General features: G+C 46.8%; 1 protein-coding gene across 1 annotated transcript; it reads left to right on the forward strand.

Moving 5' to 3' along the window:
* Nucleotides 1-2084: 2084 nt before the first annotated feature.
* On the forward strand, nucleotides 2085-16527 carry LOC142589890 (noggin-2-like). Its single transcript, XM_075701549.1, has 4 exons — nucleotides 2085-4751; nucleotides 10409-10541; nucleotides 12396-12667; nucleotides 16006-16527. The coding sequence occupies exons 2-4, from the start codon at nucleotides 10426-10428 to the stop codon at nucleotides 16428-16430; spliced, it is 813 nt and encodes a 270-aa protein (XP_075557664.1). The 5' UTR covers nucleotides 2085-4751; nucleotides 10409-10425; the 3' UTR covers nucleotides 16431-16527.
* The last annotated feature ends 259 nt before the right edge of the window (nucleotides 16528-16786 follow it).

Below are 16786 nucleotides of genomic sequence, written 5' to 3' on the forward strand. Positions count from 1 at the left end.
GAGACGCTTCATACACCTGAAAGCAAGCTCTTCATTAACTTGATAGCGCACACACCACACCAGACTGAGAAGGAAGGTCACTTGAGGTAGAAGCAATTTTTACACCAAATGCTGAACAGAAGCGTCCTGCAAAGGCATCAGCAGCGTTCAAGACATCGCCAATTTTATCAACAAGACATACGTTTTCGGTGATCTTAGAAAAATAGCTGCTGCTGAAATATTTGTAATTACGTGTCATGCTGGCTTCAGCACGTTCAACATGGTTGTAGTGATCATTCTTATATAAAAAAATTCCAAAGATAACGACAGCGCCTTAGTTTCAGGTTCCACTTATCAATCAATCAATGAATCAATGAATCAATCAATCAATCAGTCAATCAATCAATCAAACTTGCTAACACTGTATACATAACCCCAAAACCAGAATTCTGTCATATTCGCGTAAAACCAATAACACAGCCTTGCCTTGTTTGTGGGTCGTGCAGTGTTGACCAAGACAGTTGTTGAAATTAGCAATGTCGGTTTTTATTTGCTTTATTTATATTACGTTAAGCTTCTCTGTCCACTCTAACCACTTGGCATCATGAGGCCTGCGCACGTTCGGTTTCTGCCTGCAAACTTACAATAAAATTGGGTATCCCCACTTCCCTTCCACAAAGTGTTCACATCCGTTTGCATCGACCTATACAATTGAACTTGAATTGGATTTTGAGTTGAATACGCTTCAGGGGTGTGAAATGGTCCAAACGATTGAGATAGCATACAAAAAAAAAGTTCAGGAGTGTATGTAAACATCGTCGTCTTACCTCGCGCTCCCACTGCTTTACAAGTTTGAATAATTATCCTACACTCGCATCACTAATTAGCTGCAGACGTATAGGAGCACCGATGTCTTCTTCTTTTATACAATACCATTCGTGGAATTATTGCACGTCTGGATCTACAAGCTTCTGTTTCACTGCAGCTTCCGGGAAAGGCTGCTAGGGAAAGTAGGGCTTTCCACGTCCCTGCCTCTTTTAGCAAACACTCGCCTCTCCACAGACAATAACTGTTATTTTATCGATATTGACATCTTTCAACGCGTGTTGTCTTTCTTTCGGTTCCGAGCTTTGTGCTTTCTCCCGAGACTCATTTCTGGCTTCACTCCTCTCCTGTCTTCTCATAGTTTCGCTCTCTCGTTCCTTATATGTACTCTGTCTCTCAATAGTGGAAAATTGCCGTATTATTGCTCATTATGTAGCTGTTTATCCAGCTATTGATTGCTTTTCTTGTCTAATCTTTTTATCCCGTAACTTCTTGTTGAAGTTGCTTTGAATTACTCTTCTTCTTTTTTTTTTCTCTGTGCACTAGCATTCGTACTTCAGTGTCGTCTCTGGGGACGTTAAATAAATATCAAAGTGTTATTATTATTATTATTCTGCTGTCGAACAGGCAGTCTATCAAAAGGCACAGCGAACGTTATGACATACACTGCAAACACCACATTTTTTTCTTTTTTTGTCTAAACACTGGCCTGAATGAAGCGACATCCTATAGTACGGCGACAAAAAAAATCATCGCCGGCGCGCACTTTGGCTCATCGCGTGGTCTTCCTTCCAAGGGCGTCCGCGACATAAACTCACCCACCACATCCGAGCAGCGCGCGACAAAACCTCGCCGTTGTCGTCGATGGCCCGAGGCGGTAGCGGCCGCGGACTCAATGGCCCCGCCCACCCGCTCGTGACGTCACCGCTCGCGAAGCCCGTCTCGAGCAGCGTGACTGGCTTCACACACGGATACGCTCACCTCCACGGCTCCCTCCCCCTTCGCTCTCCTCGTCCCAGCCTAACGTACGCACACACACACGCACCCGTCGTTCGCTACGCCCACGTTTTCACAAAGTGTGCAGGACCTCTCAAAGTGCGCATGAAATCAAGTTCGAAAATAAAGTGAGACAAAGAGAAGATTAGGGGAGAAGGGGGCGATACTCCGTGCCGCAGAGTTAGGCGAGCGTCTGCGCACGTGACCCGTTCCTTCTCTCCGCTGCGTCTTCTGCTTCTCGTGGGTCTTTTTGTTTCTTTTACTTTAACCCGAGAGCAATCGAGGCAAGGGAGCGGAGGCCTGCGAGAGGCATCACCTCGCCGCGACGGCACGCCGGTAAAGGCCAGCTCCTCGAAGCCATGGATCGGCGGCGGCGGCTACATCGGGAACCGCCCCTTTTTCGCGGCACCTGTCAACGGGCCTGAAGAGTTTTCGCGAGTCGTCTTTGACGGTTACGGTGGTAATACCCGCCGTCCTTCGCGTCGTCTGCTACGAAAGCGCCAAGCGTGGCACCTAGTTCATGCGGTTCCTGACGCCGGAGGCTTACACTGGGGATCGGTTCGCCGTACACAACGATGCTTCTTCTGGCAGAAGATAAGGCACCCGAGTACGTCATCGTTGGTCGACGGTCGCGGTCAGGAACGCCAAGTGTCCGGCGGTGACTCCTTCGGCAGACGACAAGGAACCCGAGTGACGTCATCGTTGGAAGACGGCAGAGAAGCGACGCCGTCGTATCGGTCGCAAGTGGAGCGCCTGGCGTACGGACGTGGCCACGTTTTTTTTTTCTTTTTTGCGAGGCTCCCGGAGACGAGATGGGACAGCTACCACTTTGAGGCCGTCTGTGACTGCGTTTCTAGCAGTGACCGTACCAGATCCAAGTGACGCCATCGCATCGGTTCCGACGGGAAAGCTAGACGCAAGGCGGTGGTCATAAGGTTTGCACAAGTCAACGACGTTAACAGGCGTCAAGAAAGATCTAAAAGGCTGATCATTCGAGCGAAAAGGAGGAAGCCTGTAATCATAGTTGAGGCAGAAGCTTTAGCGCCATCGAAGGTTATGATTTCGACATTAAATTCGGGCAAAACACGCCGCAGACAACGTTGACGACGACAGGTGCAAGCAATTAGTAGGCGACGCAAAGACTATATATATATACGTGAACAGCAGGGTTCGGTTCCGCGTGCTCTGGGGAATTACGCACCACAAGTTAAGGCGGACGAGACACCGGCAACCCTACGGCTAATGACGACTGGACGTGATGTCATCGCGCACGAGATATGGAAATCTTCCCTGGGCATTTCGCGCGAGCCATCTATGACGTAAAGTGCGGATATTCTGCATGTAATAACAGTCTACTAAACAGAAATTGAGAAGACAAGTGACGCACCCTTTAGGAGGTGTGAATTGTGTGTATTGGAGCCTTAATGTGGGTGACGTCGCCGGAAAAAAACTTGACGTCGACGGCTCAGTCAAGAGGAATAATTCCATGACCTTACCGAGTGTTGCATGGCTACGGCAGCAAGCCTTTCCCCGAGAATCATACAGCGCTTCCGTAACGAGGACAGCTTCGTATCTTCGTCTGGAGTACGACACTGACGCTGTCGCCTGGACAGTATAAAGCAACACTTTTGTCTTCTGCCACGACGCTCCAACAATAGCAGACGACAATAGCAGACGAGTAAGTGTAGTGATGAATACTTTAAAGTGTTTTGTCATACTGTGCTCTCATGCTTCTATCAGCGAAAAAGACTGAGGAAAAGTGGCAACGAGTCGGCGTGATACCAGGGTAAAGATATCCATCCCTGATATCCATCGACAGATGGCCTTCGCTGAGCTTGAGTTCCAATGACATCTGGATCGACAAGGCAAGCACTCGTTTCCGAAGACGCACACCAGAAGACTGCGTCAACTCTCCGCTGGGAAAATTTTGGTGAATTCACAACTGCAGGCACAACTAGGCAGTTTGTCTAGTTTGTTTCAACTACCACCGTTACAGGGATAACGGATGACCTCATGAAGATGCCAGCTGGAGATGCACTCTAGTGCAGTGACCTAGAGACATTGGATTCAGCCCGGCGGCACATGATCGATGACGTAGAGCCCGCGGCGGCTCGCTTATTAGGTTAGAGTGCAATCACAATCCAACTAACGCCCTGCTCCAGCTGCAGAGTCCCACGGCTAGTTCGTGACGGGAAAACGTAATCGGACGCCGTACGAACATCGTCGGTCACTGGTTAACGACTCGGCACCGGTTGGAAACGTAGCACACTTCATATATTTTTCTTTCGTCTGCTCCACGGTGCCGTCTGCTGCGGTAAGGACTCCTTCACCGAAAGACTTGAATCCAAGTAAGTCATCAGAGAGACGAAAACAGACGTAGAACATTGCTTCATTTTTTATACGTATATATATCTGTCTCCCCGTTCGATTATCTTCCCCGCACAAGGCTCTAATCAGCCCTGAGGCTTAGAAGGATGACCAGGCGGACGTTATAACAAATGCCGATCGCTTGTCGGCTAGATCGAAGAACAGAACCACAACGTCGATGACGCCCCCATTTGTCGGTTTTGTTAAACAGACAGCCTTCTAAAAAAAGAAACACAGCCGCAACAGTTGCGGCGACGATCGTCGTTTCTAGCGTTATTACACAGCGTGGAGCGAAAACTGGAGCGGCCGGGAACAACGTCGTGATCGCTGGGCCGCTCTCGGTGTTCTTTTTTCGTACACTCTTTTTTCCCCCCTCATCTTTTGGGAGGTGCGTCGCATCCCTCCTTTGCGCCGCAAGCCCTATAGGACCAGCGGGCGGGCAAGCCGCAGCAACTCTCCGAAGCGGCGCCCAACGCGAACGACGCCAGCGCCGACGGGGTGGTTGTGGTGTCCGTCGCAAGCTGGCAGTCATGAAGACCGCACGGCGTACAGCGGCCAGTCCGGCTCCTGTCCCCTGACTAGAGGTGGGTGACCCATTACATTACGGAGGGCGCGCGGTTTTCTTCGAACCCGACAGCCCGCGTTGACGCAGGGGGATCGTGCTCAGTCAGCACTGCGTTAAGTTTATACTAGTTACAATTATTTATTATTGATTCGTTGATTTTTACGTGACGAAACCGCTTTGTGATTACGATGAACGCCGTGGTGGGGGACTACGGATTAATTTTGACAGCCCGGGCTTCTCTAACGTGCATCCAATACAAGGTGCACAAGAGTTCTCGCATTCCGCCGCGACCGGGGATCGAGCCCGCGACCTCGTGCACAGCAGTGTAACACCATAGCGAAAGGTCGACTGTGGTGGTCAGTTAACTGGTTCTCAACCTTGTCACGCTCCAAAACTGTTCTACACCGAGGAAAACTAGGACAACTTGTACAGCTTTATTTGTGGTCGTGGAGAGTAAGTACGTTTGTAGAACAGAAAGCAACAACAACGAAGTGTTAATTTAGTTGAAACCTAATTATCAGATCAATTAATTAATTAATGGTTTGCTAAACTACCTACAATTGAAGTTATAGGGTATGCATTACGTTTTCCGTGTTTACGTCATGCATTTGAGCTATCTAACTCGGCGCAGCATATGTGATGTATTGGGCACTACAAGGTCGACTGTTAGCGCAGTTTCTTTCTCTAAATTATTATTGCAATGGGGACTTTCCCTAAGGCATAATGTTTGATGCCTATTGTATGTGTGCCGTAAGGCATGTGTTGTGTATGAATTCAAGCGTGTCTTTTGTTGTATATGTTGTCAGGCAGCCAGCGATCACAGCTGGTCGTTGCCCTGTGGCGGAGGCCAGCTTACAGTGTAGCAGACGGGAGAGTTCCGCTTGTAAGCCTGCACAAGTCCCTACTAAATGGACTAGTTAAGTAAAAACCAAAGTTAGATCGTCAGCCCTGTTAACGTTACCAACTAAGTGGCCACAATATTTCGATGGGTAAATGTCCAAACTGTCCCTTTCTATTGACGGAAGCAGATGCCCACCATATGCAGTTCAAGCAGGTGCCTACCACTTAGCGCATGTAGTCAACTTTCGTTAGCTTAATTTGGTGTTCAGTGAACAGGTTCTAGCAGTTGGCGCAGTTATTAAGTGGGATAAATTAGTTAACTCAGTCAAGTTAATTTGTTAACCCAGCGCTTTTCAGTCACCGCAGTGGGCACATGTGTGTCCCAAGTTGTTGCTTTCTCTGAATGTCCTGTAAAATTCACTGACCGCTTGTCGGAGCATTTACTTTTATAAAAGTAAAAGAAAAGCGAGAGAGAGTCTGACTCGCCATCGCGGCCCTGCGAAAGTGAATGTCCAGCGAAGCCGTTGAAAACCGCCACTGCAGCTGCTGAGGTGGTAATGGTAACTTACAATAATGGTAGTAATGGGAGTAATGGTAATTTTGACAGCACGCCGCCGCCCATAGCGTTGCTGCAACAGCATTGAAATCAGTTGCTAGGCTCGTGAGTCTAGGGACGTCACTCCCCACGTCACAAGCTGCCGTCGCCGCGGCAGCTTGGGCAACAGCAGCCTTTACCGGAAAACGTATGCGGGAAGGGCTACGTGCTTCGCCTTGTTATAAAGAGCGCCTTGTCATCAATGATGCGGTTCGGATGCTTCTTTCGTGCTTGTTCTTTATTGAAACGTATGCTGCTCTGTATGTTGTACGCGTGATTCCAAAGGATGTATGCACTGTTCGCTTCACTTTGCTGAGTGCTTGAAGCCTCTGCCGTACGGTGGTACACGAGCCACTGTTCCTAGCCCTGCACAGCAGCCGGGATCGGCAGCTGTGCTAACATTTTTGCTAACGAACGCGACCATGAAAAACGCCGACCAAGTGGAGGCTAATATCTTCCCTGTAAAATAAATCTGAAACACCCGGATCTACTATTGGGTGTTTCAGCGAGGACTTAAGGTGATTACAAAGCGCAGAATCGGCGATTGACCGAGAAGTCTTTTTTTTTTCTAAACGCATGTTTAGCAGCAACAGAAGTTAGCATATATGTGCAAGTCACTAATCGATTAACCAAGTAACGAAATTTTGTGAATTATAGTTTTAATTGCCAACCTTTAGGGCCGACTTTTGCAATTCCAATATTGAAGCTGTCCTGACCATCAACGAGGTTTAAAAGTTCGCCGAATTGGCTATGCAGCCGTTTCGTGCTGGTGGCAGTTTCGAGAAATACGTCATCAAATTCGGCGGCAGAATACACAGCTGTTCCATTTAGCGCTTACCAGCACTGTCTTTCTTCTTTTTTTTTTTTTTCAGAGCTTATATGGGTTAACTGGAACAGCCATGCATTTCGCCGATAGTCGATTCTGGGGTTGAATAGACGAAAGTTTTCATTCGCAAGTTCTGTTTGTCTTTGGCACGCCGTCTTCGCTAAGATTATGACCAAAATAACGATTGGCTGGAATATGATCTTACCAACACTTTACACGTAAGAACTTAAACTGTAGTACATGCTAATGCGATCAGCATTTCGATTTATGGTCTCAACTTCTTTCGGAAGGTTGATGAAAATCGGCACATAAAAAAAAAATATGGAGCTGTAGCAGCTCGTTCACAACTGCCCAACTGTGCCCTAAAAACTAATACCACGATTCGCAAAATGTCTGTTTAGAAGTCCAAAACGTGCAAATATTATATTCACCCCCCCCCCCCCCCCACTGTGGCGTAATATTGTTTCTAAGATTGCAATATCACGTTCTCACTATTGTAGAATGTTTTCACTGTGCATTCAGTCTATTCCACTTGTGTGCTAAATATTTACTAAAATTATGCATTCAAATTTTAACAGATCCCCGCGACAAGTTTTTCTCGTGACCTTCTGCAGAAGTTTTGCAAAACTTACGATGATGCTTTCTGACAACGAGCATTAATTACTTCAACTAAACGTTTAAAATAACCTGCAAATAAACTTTTCTTACCCAAGCAGAGATGTTGAAACAGCTGAAATTTCAGGCAGTTGCAATACAAATATTTCAAGGAAAACTGGCTTTGAATATCAAATCAAATATCTAACATTTTTTTCTAATTTCTAAATAAGGTAAAAATATGTCGTTTGGAGGCTCTATCGTTAACCAAAGCTTACTTATGTCCTGTTATGCAGATTAATGTACGGATCTAAGAATATTCGAAATTTCGAGTGCTGCTACGAGTGCCTTGTTTAATTTTTGTTTTATTTTGCCCGCCGACCTCATTTTACCAAGTTATCTCTCTTATCGTGTTATCGCTAGTCGCGACGCGCACTCACTGATTTCAAAAACTCGCGAACGCCGTCGTCGATTGGACAACCGAGATAGGCGTTGTCTAATCAGGTAGCACGCGTTCGACGCGAATAGTTTTGAGCGCTATCGAATCTAACGCACTGTAGCGCCAGCCAGATGAGCTGCAATGTGTGATGACGTGTATGTGACGTCACCAGCGTCATGAGATTCGATGACCGTGATCACCGCTATCATTCTCACTGGAATGAGGTTTCTTTTTCCTTTTTTTCCTGGCCACAAGTTCGTCTAAGAAGTAGAGTTAGGTTCTTGAAAAAAAAATCATTATTTCGCCATAATGGCAAAGGAATGGATGAGATAGCACCATGCGTGGTAGAATATTACACGAAGTGTAAGCCTTGTAGTTGTAGTGGAAGTATGACGAAGAAAAGCTGACAAAGTAAAAAAAAGTCACAGTTTAGCCATAAGTTGGAAGCAATGAATGCGACAGCAACATGTTCGAATATTACACGAAGTGTAAGGGTCGTAGCTGTAGTGTCAGTATGAATTGAAGTAAACGTAGGCCCATTAAGTAGAACGAGCTGTTGTGCTAGGGTTCCCTGTTTGAATCCTGCCACCTCCCAATTTCATTTACGTTATTAATTAAAGCCAACGTCTTTCTTAGCAACTTTAGTACCACTTTTTTGTATCGGGTATGTTTCGAAACATTTTCCTGGGCCGATCCCGGAGCTTGTGCACAGCCGCGCAAGAAAAGTTACGCCATTTTCAAGTTTGAGCTCTTTTATCGTTTCGCACTTTTAATATTTAAGTCTGCGAAGATTTAAGTTAAAAGGCATGCGCTGTCGGTGTCGGTTTCACGACATTTGTTTGTGGTCAGCCGCTCTCGAAATTCTGAGGAATAGTCTTGTCAAGAATGTGAGATATGGTACGATCAACTTTAGCGATAGAATGGTGTGGCAATATAACCAGTTTATGCCGTGTGTCATACAGCGTGGCATGGCATATTACATGCATATGCCTAAATATATACGCGAACTCACGGCGACGGCAAAAATTCACTTGGAGTGCCCAATAAGAAAGAAAGATTGCAGTCAACCCGAAAGTCATACAAAGCTATGAAACCCGACACAGGTTTCTCAGAAAGAAGTTTTCTTCGCCCTGTTCAGGGGATCGAACCCCGGGCCACAACGCCCTTTCGGGACGGTCGTTTTACCAAGACGACAAAGGGTCGTATCCAGAAAGCTTTTCGTTCGTAAGTTCTTCTTTTCCTTTCTTTTTGCCATACTGCTTGGTCGCGTTCGCTAATTATATGTCCGGTGTCCGTATTGGCCGGAATTCGATCTTAAGAACAGTAGCTTCTTGCGAGTACGGTCCGAAGGCGCTGACAGATCAAGGAGCGAGGCCGAAGTAATCGATAACTGGAAGCACAGGGACGCTGATCACAGGGGTCAGTGTTTCGCAAAAAGCTATCCCGCTAGAATTGTTCGTAGGAGGGAATCACGGTCCATCCTGATGCCGGACATATTATTAACGAAGGAGGCTGACCTACGACGAAAAAAAGAGAAAAAAAAGAAGAAAAGCGCAAAGGACTTACGATCGAAACGATTTATGGATTCGGCCCCAGTACCGCGGAAATCGCCCAATAAGGAAAAGTTCGAACGAGAGCTTCATCAAAGAGAAAAACTGTTTGATTATTTATTCCTGATATTACTAATTCATTCTATTTTGCAGTGTTCCTGTTTTATCATCGTCGCTACGCCACGGCAATATTTGTTTAATGATGTTGCTTCGAATCAAATTTTAGTTCGAGAGTTCGATAATCGACTTCATTGAACGTTCGGTTGCAGTTGAATACGCTGTTATTAATTACCGCGATTGTTGGAGCCTGCCGACCATTAAAAAAACAAACATGTGTATAATATCCACCAGCCGCTTCGAGCGCTATTTGTGGGTAAATCGGGAATTGTGATCGTCCTTAAAAGCTTGCTAGCTTTACAGATTGCTCAGCCGAAGGGACTTTCAAAATTTCGGTACGCATATTGAAGGAGACAAAAGACGAATTTTACTGGTGCGCAGCGGTAAGTAGCTCGAAAGTTCGTCTGTCTATTCGTCTGCCTGCCTACGATCCTCTAAAGTACTCCATTTTATTTCCTTGCGATACAAGCATCTAGCTTCCGTGGCGTCTGTGCCTATTTCTATGCGCCTCGTTTGATTCCGAGCCTGTAACACGAATCTCGAATCCAGCAATCGACCGCGCCCGTATAACAGCGTTAGTTTTGAGTGAATGTGCAATTTCATATCGGCGAAACGCGTTTTGCAGATCTCTGGAAGTTCGTTCACGCGTACCGCGTTCTGTCATCGACAAAGCGTGACGTCACACGTGACCGCGCGAGTGTTGATTACGTCACAGGTGGTGTGCGCGGGACCATGCGGAGACGCCGGCCGGCGGGTCCGGTAACGCTCGCCTTTCTCGTGCTCCTGCTCCTCGCGATGACGTCACGGACCGCGCAGGCCCGTACCGGAGCGCCGCCAAGACCCTCAAGGTGCGTCCGCATACTAACCAACAAGGCCTGTTGACTCCGATCCATGACGTCACGCTACCTGGCCCGAAATTTCCATTGACAAAGGCTTGCGTGATGAAAGCGGTGACGTCAAAATCACTGTTGCCCACTCAGGAGCATCCCCATTAGATTAAATTGCGGTCGGGCCAGGTAACATGAGGTCATGGATCGGAGTGAAAATGCCTTGTGCTATATAGGTGGTGTTGACTAACCCCCGTATTCAGAAATGCATCTTAACCTTGAAGCCGATGCTTGATTTAAATGACGCCTGTCGTGAACGCACCAAAAGAAACGCAATGAGCGTCTTGGGCGCGTTCACACCAGGCGTAGTTTATATCAAGTCAAGCATGAGCTTCCAGTTGAGGTGTATTTCTGAATACGGAGGTAAGACCCTCGTGGACACTATGTGTGGTCTGTGTCGGTGCGCGAACACTAGAATGCACACAGAGTACTGAACCGAAACTTTTCTTACGATTCAGCAAAAAAAAAAAAAAGGCTCATTTCTGGTTCAAGTCAAACTGAAACAGTACAGCTTTACGCTCGGTTGCATTACCTAAAGATAATTACAGGAAAATAGCCTAAATTTATCTTGTGCGAAATATTTATTTATTTATTTATTTGAGTACCCTAAGGGCCCGTTAGGGCATTACATAGGGGAGACGGGACGAAAAAGGTCAATCGTACGTGCAATGTCTACAATGCAAATAATATAGGAAGACATTAAGAACAATAAACAAAATTATCTGAACGTCGAACAGAAACAAACAAAATAGAAAAGAAGAAAAGAAAGAAAGAAAAGAGGAACGGAGTTTATACAATATTTGGTAGCGTGAATAAAGCATAAGAACTTAAAACGCGATGGAGACGACCAGTACCCATCAGAACACGAGTTTAAAGATACAATCGAATGATGATTTAGTTTAACAACCCACATAAATACACATCACACGAAATGGAATTAATGTGACACAACACCGAGCACATGAGAACACTGTAAGTGCCACGTGGGTTGGGACAGGTTGATACGCTCTAAAAAGGTTAGCAGTGCTGCGTGAAATGACGACGATTCCGTAAGCGAGACACTGTTTGGAGGTAGCGAGTTCCATTCGGCAATAGATAAAACTAGAGGCGAATTTTGATAAGCGTTCCTGGCAAGTATGGGTTTTACTTTATGAACATGATCTTTATCTTTATGTTTTATCTTTATCGAATTTGTCCGCTTTCAATGGTCTAATGGGTGCCGTTTAGAGAACCGCGATATCTGTTCTTCATGCAGAGCTATTAATTCCCAAACTTCGTGCTTCTATTTTTTCAAACTTACGAATGTTTGAAAATTATTTCAATAAAATTCAAGATCAAGCCATAAATCAAAATTCCGCTTCCAACAGTCACTAGAATTTAACTTTCTCTCTGAAATGCAATGAATTTCATTAAAATTGGTCCAGGGGTTGTCTCAGAGAAACGTTTTTGCGTTTTACATGAACTTGAATAGGCCACGTCGAAGTTGGGTCCGAGCTAAAGCTTCCTCTTGAGCAAGCTCTAAATAAAGCAGAATGGTGACGTATGTGTAAGCCAAGCTTCCATAATCTGTGACGCCACAGGAACATGCTGGCGCTGTAGTTACGGCGCGAAATTCAGAAAATGGAGCTTTGACCTTCGGGTTTTCTTCTAAAGATCAATACATTACCGCGAAATCTACGCACTTAAGAGTTTTGAATGAATACTTCACAGGCTTATCGGACATATTGTTTCTCTTTAGTGACCCTCTGAAAGTTATTCACAACTCCACACGCACGGACTCTTCCGCATCGAAAATGTTGTCATTGTTTCTCGCAGGCCCTCCAGGGGTCGCCAGAGTCATCAGACGGCCCAGCTGCAGCAGCGCCAGGGCGATCGTCAGGGTCAGGACGTCAAGCCACCGCTACTGCTGCGCCCTCTGCCCTCGGACGACCTTCCGGTCATCGACCTGGTCGAGCCCGTCGGGCACCTGTACGACCCTGGACCCGAAGACCTGGACCCGGCCAACCTTCAGAGGATCCTGGCGGGGCACTTCGACCCAAAGTTCATGGCCGTACAGAGGCCGAAGGAAAGCTACCTCCACCCCAATGGTAAAACAACAAATCTGTAAAGCTTCCATTGTGCAATCCATGCGCCAAGTCCAGATTCTTCCAGATTCGTCCAGAACCTCCAAATTCTTTCTAGACGGCGGCACATAGAATCTCTGAATGTTTTCTATTCTTATAAGAACTCTCTTTGTCGCCTGTCAGATCCCTCCCTTTTAACGCCTGCTTGCCCGACTTCAACTAGAGCTTATCATGCCTCTAATATCAGACCACTCCATCCACGCACTAACACTTTCAAATATAGTTTTTCCCCCCGCATGATTGAACAGTGGAATTTGTTACCTGCCGAAGTTCGTTTGTTACCCATTTCTCAATTTTTAAATGCTATTGCTGATGTATAGTTCCTTTACATTTTCTATTTCTATGTTCTTGTTTCTGCATATCATAATCAGTTTTACTCGCATGTACACCCACTCCTGCCATTGCCCTAACGGGCTGCAGTATGTATAAAATAAAATCCCAAGCAGGGCTGCAGGCTGAGCCACTGCAAGCCCAATATGGGCTCAACGTGACTGTGCATAGATTTTGCTAGGGGATCACTTTCAGAGATTGGGAGCATGTACACGGGGTTACACATTGGCCATATGCTAGATCCATATGAGTTTAATATTGTACCAACATTGCTCCAGCTTCTTGTGTTGCTAGAGAAGGATCTTTGAAGAAGCTCAAAGGGTCTAGTATAGGTTTCTGGCGAAGAGAAATTCAGAAGTGAATTTTATGGGTAGCACGAGTTTTTTAAGAGACACGCTCTTAATCTGGGCCTTCCTATTTCATTATAACTTCAGGTATGCTCCAATTTGGCCGTCTCCCAACTTGTATGAATAAAATTCATTGATGAATTATGAAAAAAATTCTTACATTTGGAAGCAGTTTTATTGGTTTTGGCCATTATGCTTAAAAACTGCAGTAGATTGGGATATTGAAGAAAGAATATGCTCCGACATTTACAAATTTGTAACTCTTCGATAAAAGCAGGCGCCGAATTCGCGCAAGCATTGTCTATTAGGACGTCTAAAACGCGGAGAGTTAATGAACTGTAAGTTGGCAACAGGTACTACATAGATCCTCTGTGAACCTGACTTTGCAGAATGCACGTAAACAAAATAACTATTTCACGTAAATTGCCAACTAATCCATAACCCTTTTCAGCTTTGTGCGCTCCAAAACGTGAACTTTGACAAATTTTAATCGTTTATGGTGCTGGTCGATACGTATACATAGTGGTAAACTTGATGCATGATTCTTTTTCACTCTTCCTCGTTTCGTCAGTTTCTGCAAAAAATTTTCAAACAGAAAGTTCTGTTTTCTCAAGTTTCCAGAAATTAGCATTTCATTCCTTTAAACGCAACTAATACAGAAACTGGTTTCGCGTGGATTTTTGAATGTCGAAGTCAGAGTTGAGCCCTCAGGTAAAACTTTATCTGTGCTCGTACTGCGTGACATGCTGTTTAGATCGTACTGATCGTACTGATCGTACATAGATCGTACTGCGTGACATGCTGTTTGACGCGACAGGCATCGTCAGATCCAATGCAGTGGTTCGCGCTAAATGACGTAGCACGGGTGTTCTACGACACTCGTGTTGTTAGACTAACTGAAGAAAGGAGGACTGTTCGGCTAGTCGGTCCGACATGTTGACTGGAAAACTAAGCACGCGTAAATTACACAACAACACATGGAACAGACAAGGACAAGCGCTTCTCCTCGTCTGTTCCATGCGTCCATGTGCAATTTATTCGCGCTTAGTTTTCCAGCCAACATGTCAGACCTCTCAAACAGGCAGCCTGCAAAGGCCTAGCTTGTGGCCCGCCAGGTCCTTTTAATGGTTCAGTCGCATTCCTGCTTTCAAGATTCCAAATCCTTCATCAACGCTCTCCCTCTTCTCTGAAACGCCAAAGCACGGCACAGGCTGTGAGTCACGTGGCACTGGCAACAGTGTAGTGAAATCTGCGCACGCCCGTCCGCAATAATGTATACATGCTTCGCCGAACATACCAAGGAAATCTCTAGGGCTCGTGTAGATTCTAGTCGTGTGCTCGTGCAATCTGATTACACACGCCTCTCTCGCTATCAAATGAACGACAATTTTCAAGAAGTTCTGAATAGAGCAAGCGCATGATAAAAAAGAAAAGGTCGCAGTCTTGCCCGAAAGGCGAAAGATCGATTGCGATAGCAAATTATTAGACAACAATGCGAAGTAAGGATGGTAGTTTTATCGGCCGTATACACTTGTAGCATTCGCTTACTAACTGAATTAGAAAGCATGGTATCACGCGCGCACAAAAAGAAATCATGAAGCCATCTCACTCGATGACCGCGGACGCTCGCTGTCAAAACGCTGGTGCGAGGAAGCGCGGCAGCAGCAGCGCGCGAATTGACCTTCGTGCTGCCTCTCGCTGCAGCGCGAACTAAGCGGCACGAACACAGCGCACACGAAGCTATCAGTACTCGGCGCATTCTGTTCCAATCGCAGATCGCTTTCACGACAGGGTGCACACCTGCGTGCCGTACGCCGCCGCCGCCGGAGTATGCCCTTGCGCTCGCGAGATCGAGCCACCATCGCCGGTTTACCCCCGCGCGCTTTCACTCGCACATACAGCGTACGGCGCGCAGCCACGATGTTATCGCACTTGGACTTTAGGCAGAACCTCACGACGACGGCGACGGCGGAAACGCGTCTGGGGTGTCCATATAATTATTATCGAATAATTCGATAAAAGCGGTTAGGCAACAAGTTAAACAATGCACACATTGCGCCAAAGTGAAAGAAAACAATTTCTGCTCAAGCAGAGAATCCTCATAACGTCTAAGCCATAATGTGCCTTACTTTGATTTGCTTTAAACGAAAACATGTGGCTGCCTTCCATATCAGGGTACCGTGCACAGTCACCATCAAAAGTTTACGGACCGCAAGATCGGAGAAAATGCTGAAACTTGCCGCAGCCTTGGCATGCACGCAGCTTTTTATTCGGACATACTGCGTGATCTCATTAAGCGCGAACATGATGTAGCGTTGTACGGTTTTATTGGCTGCGGGCACAAATTGCGCTGAAATTCAACTGTCGCTCAGAACCTGCGTTTGATATACGAACTGTACTTCGACAACTGCGCATGTCGCCCGGCCTATATCCCTGTCCGAAACGCTCTGACATTGGGGCCGTATTCACAAAGCTTCTTCTTTCTGAAGTGCTGTTTGCCATGGGGTGGCCACATTCGCTAATATCAAGTCCGACATAGCGGACTGGCTGGCTTTCACTCCTACGACCAATTCTAGTGTGATAACATTTCCTTCAATACAAGTCACCGTATTGTCCGTAATGCAGGAAGTCTCAAGCCCGGCTTCCGGCTCAGGAAGGGTCGCCTGGTGCCCGCCAGGCCGATGCCCCGAGAGCTGCAGAAGATCCGGCTCAAGAACATCGAACTCCCCGGCGGGCTCCGGGTCCGGCTGGACATGGGCCGGAGGCTGAGGCGCAAGATGCGCCAGCTACTCTGGACTTACACCTACTGCCCGCTGGTGTACCGGTGGAAGGACCTGGGCCTGCGCTTCTGGCCCCGATGGATACGCGAAGGCCGCTGCTACAAGAGCCGGCGGTCGTGCTCGTTCCCGCCGGGAATGTCCTGCCGAGAGAAGAGCTCGGCGGACAAGACGGTGCTCCGCTGGCACTGCCGGGACTGGACGCAGAGGCGCCAGTGCCGGTGGATACTGGCCACCATCTCTGTGCTCGTCGAGTGCTCCTGCTCGTGCTGAGAGCCGAAGCGCTGGCGTGCCACCTCCTCGGGTCACGTGAACGTTTGAGACGGTGCGAAAGTTCCGTGCTAAGTACCGCTGCTGGAAACACTGCTACGAACTTGTGTTTTCTCTGTCTAGCAGGGTTCTGACGGAAATGTTATCAGGGAGCGAGGCGGCAGAGTGATTCGGTGTGCGTGTGCAGACTTCGAAAGTGCCCGTGAACATCTGCAAACGACGTGACTCAGGTGCCCAGAACAATTGAAAACTACGTGATCTTGCGCACTTCGGAGGTGCTCGTTGCTCGAGGGGGTGAACTAGAAAACACGTGATCCACGTGCCTATAGGACACATGAAAGTCGCGTGATCTGGCGTGC

The sequence above is a fragment of the Dermacentor variabilis genome, chromosome 8 (genome assembly GCF_050947875.1).
Source record: "Dermacentor variabilis isolate Ectoservices chromosome 8, ASM5094787v1, whole genome shotgun sequence".
In the NCBI taxonomy this organism is placed as follows: domain Eukaryota; kingdom Metazoa; phylum Arthropoda; class Arachnida; order Ixodida; family Ixodidae; genus Dermacentor; species Dermacentor variabilis.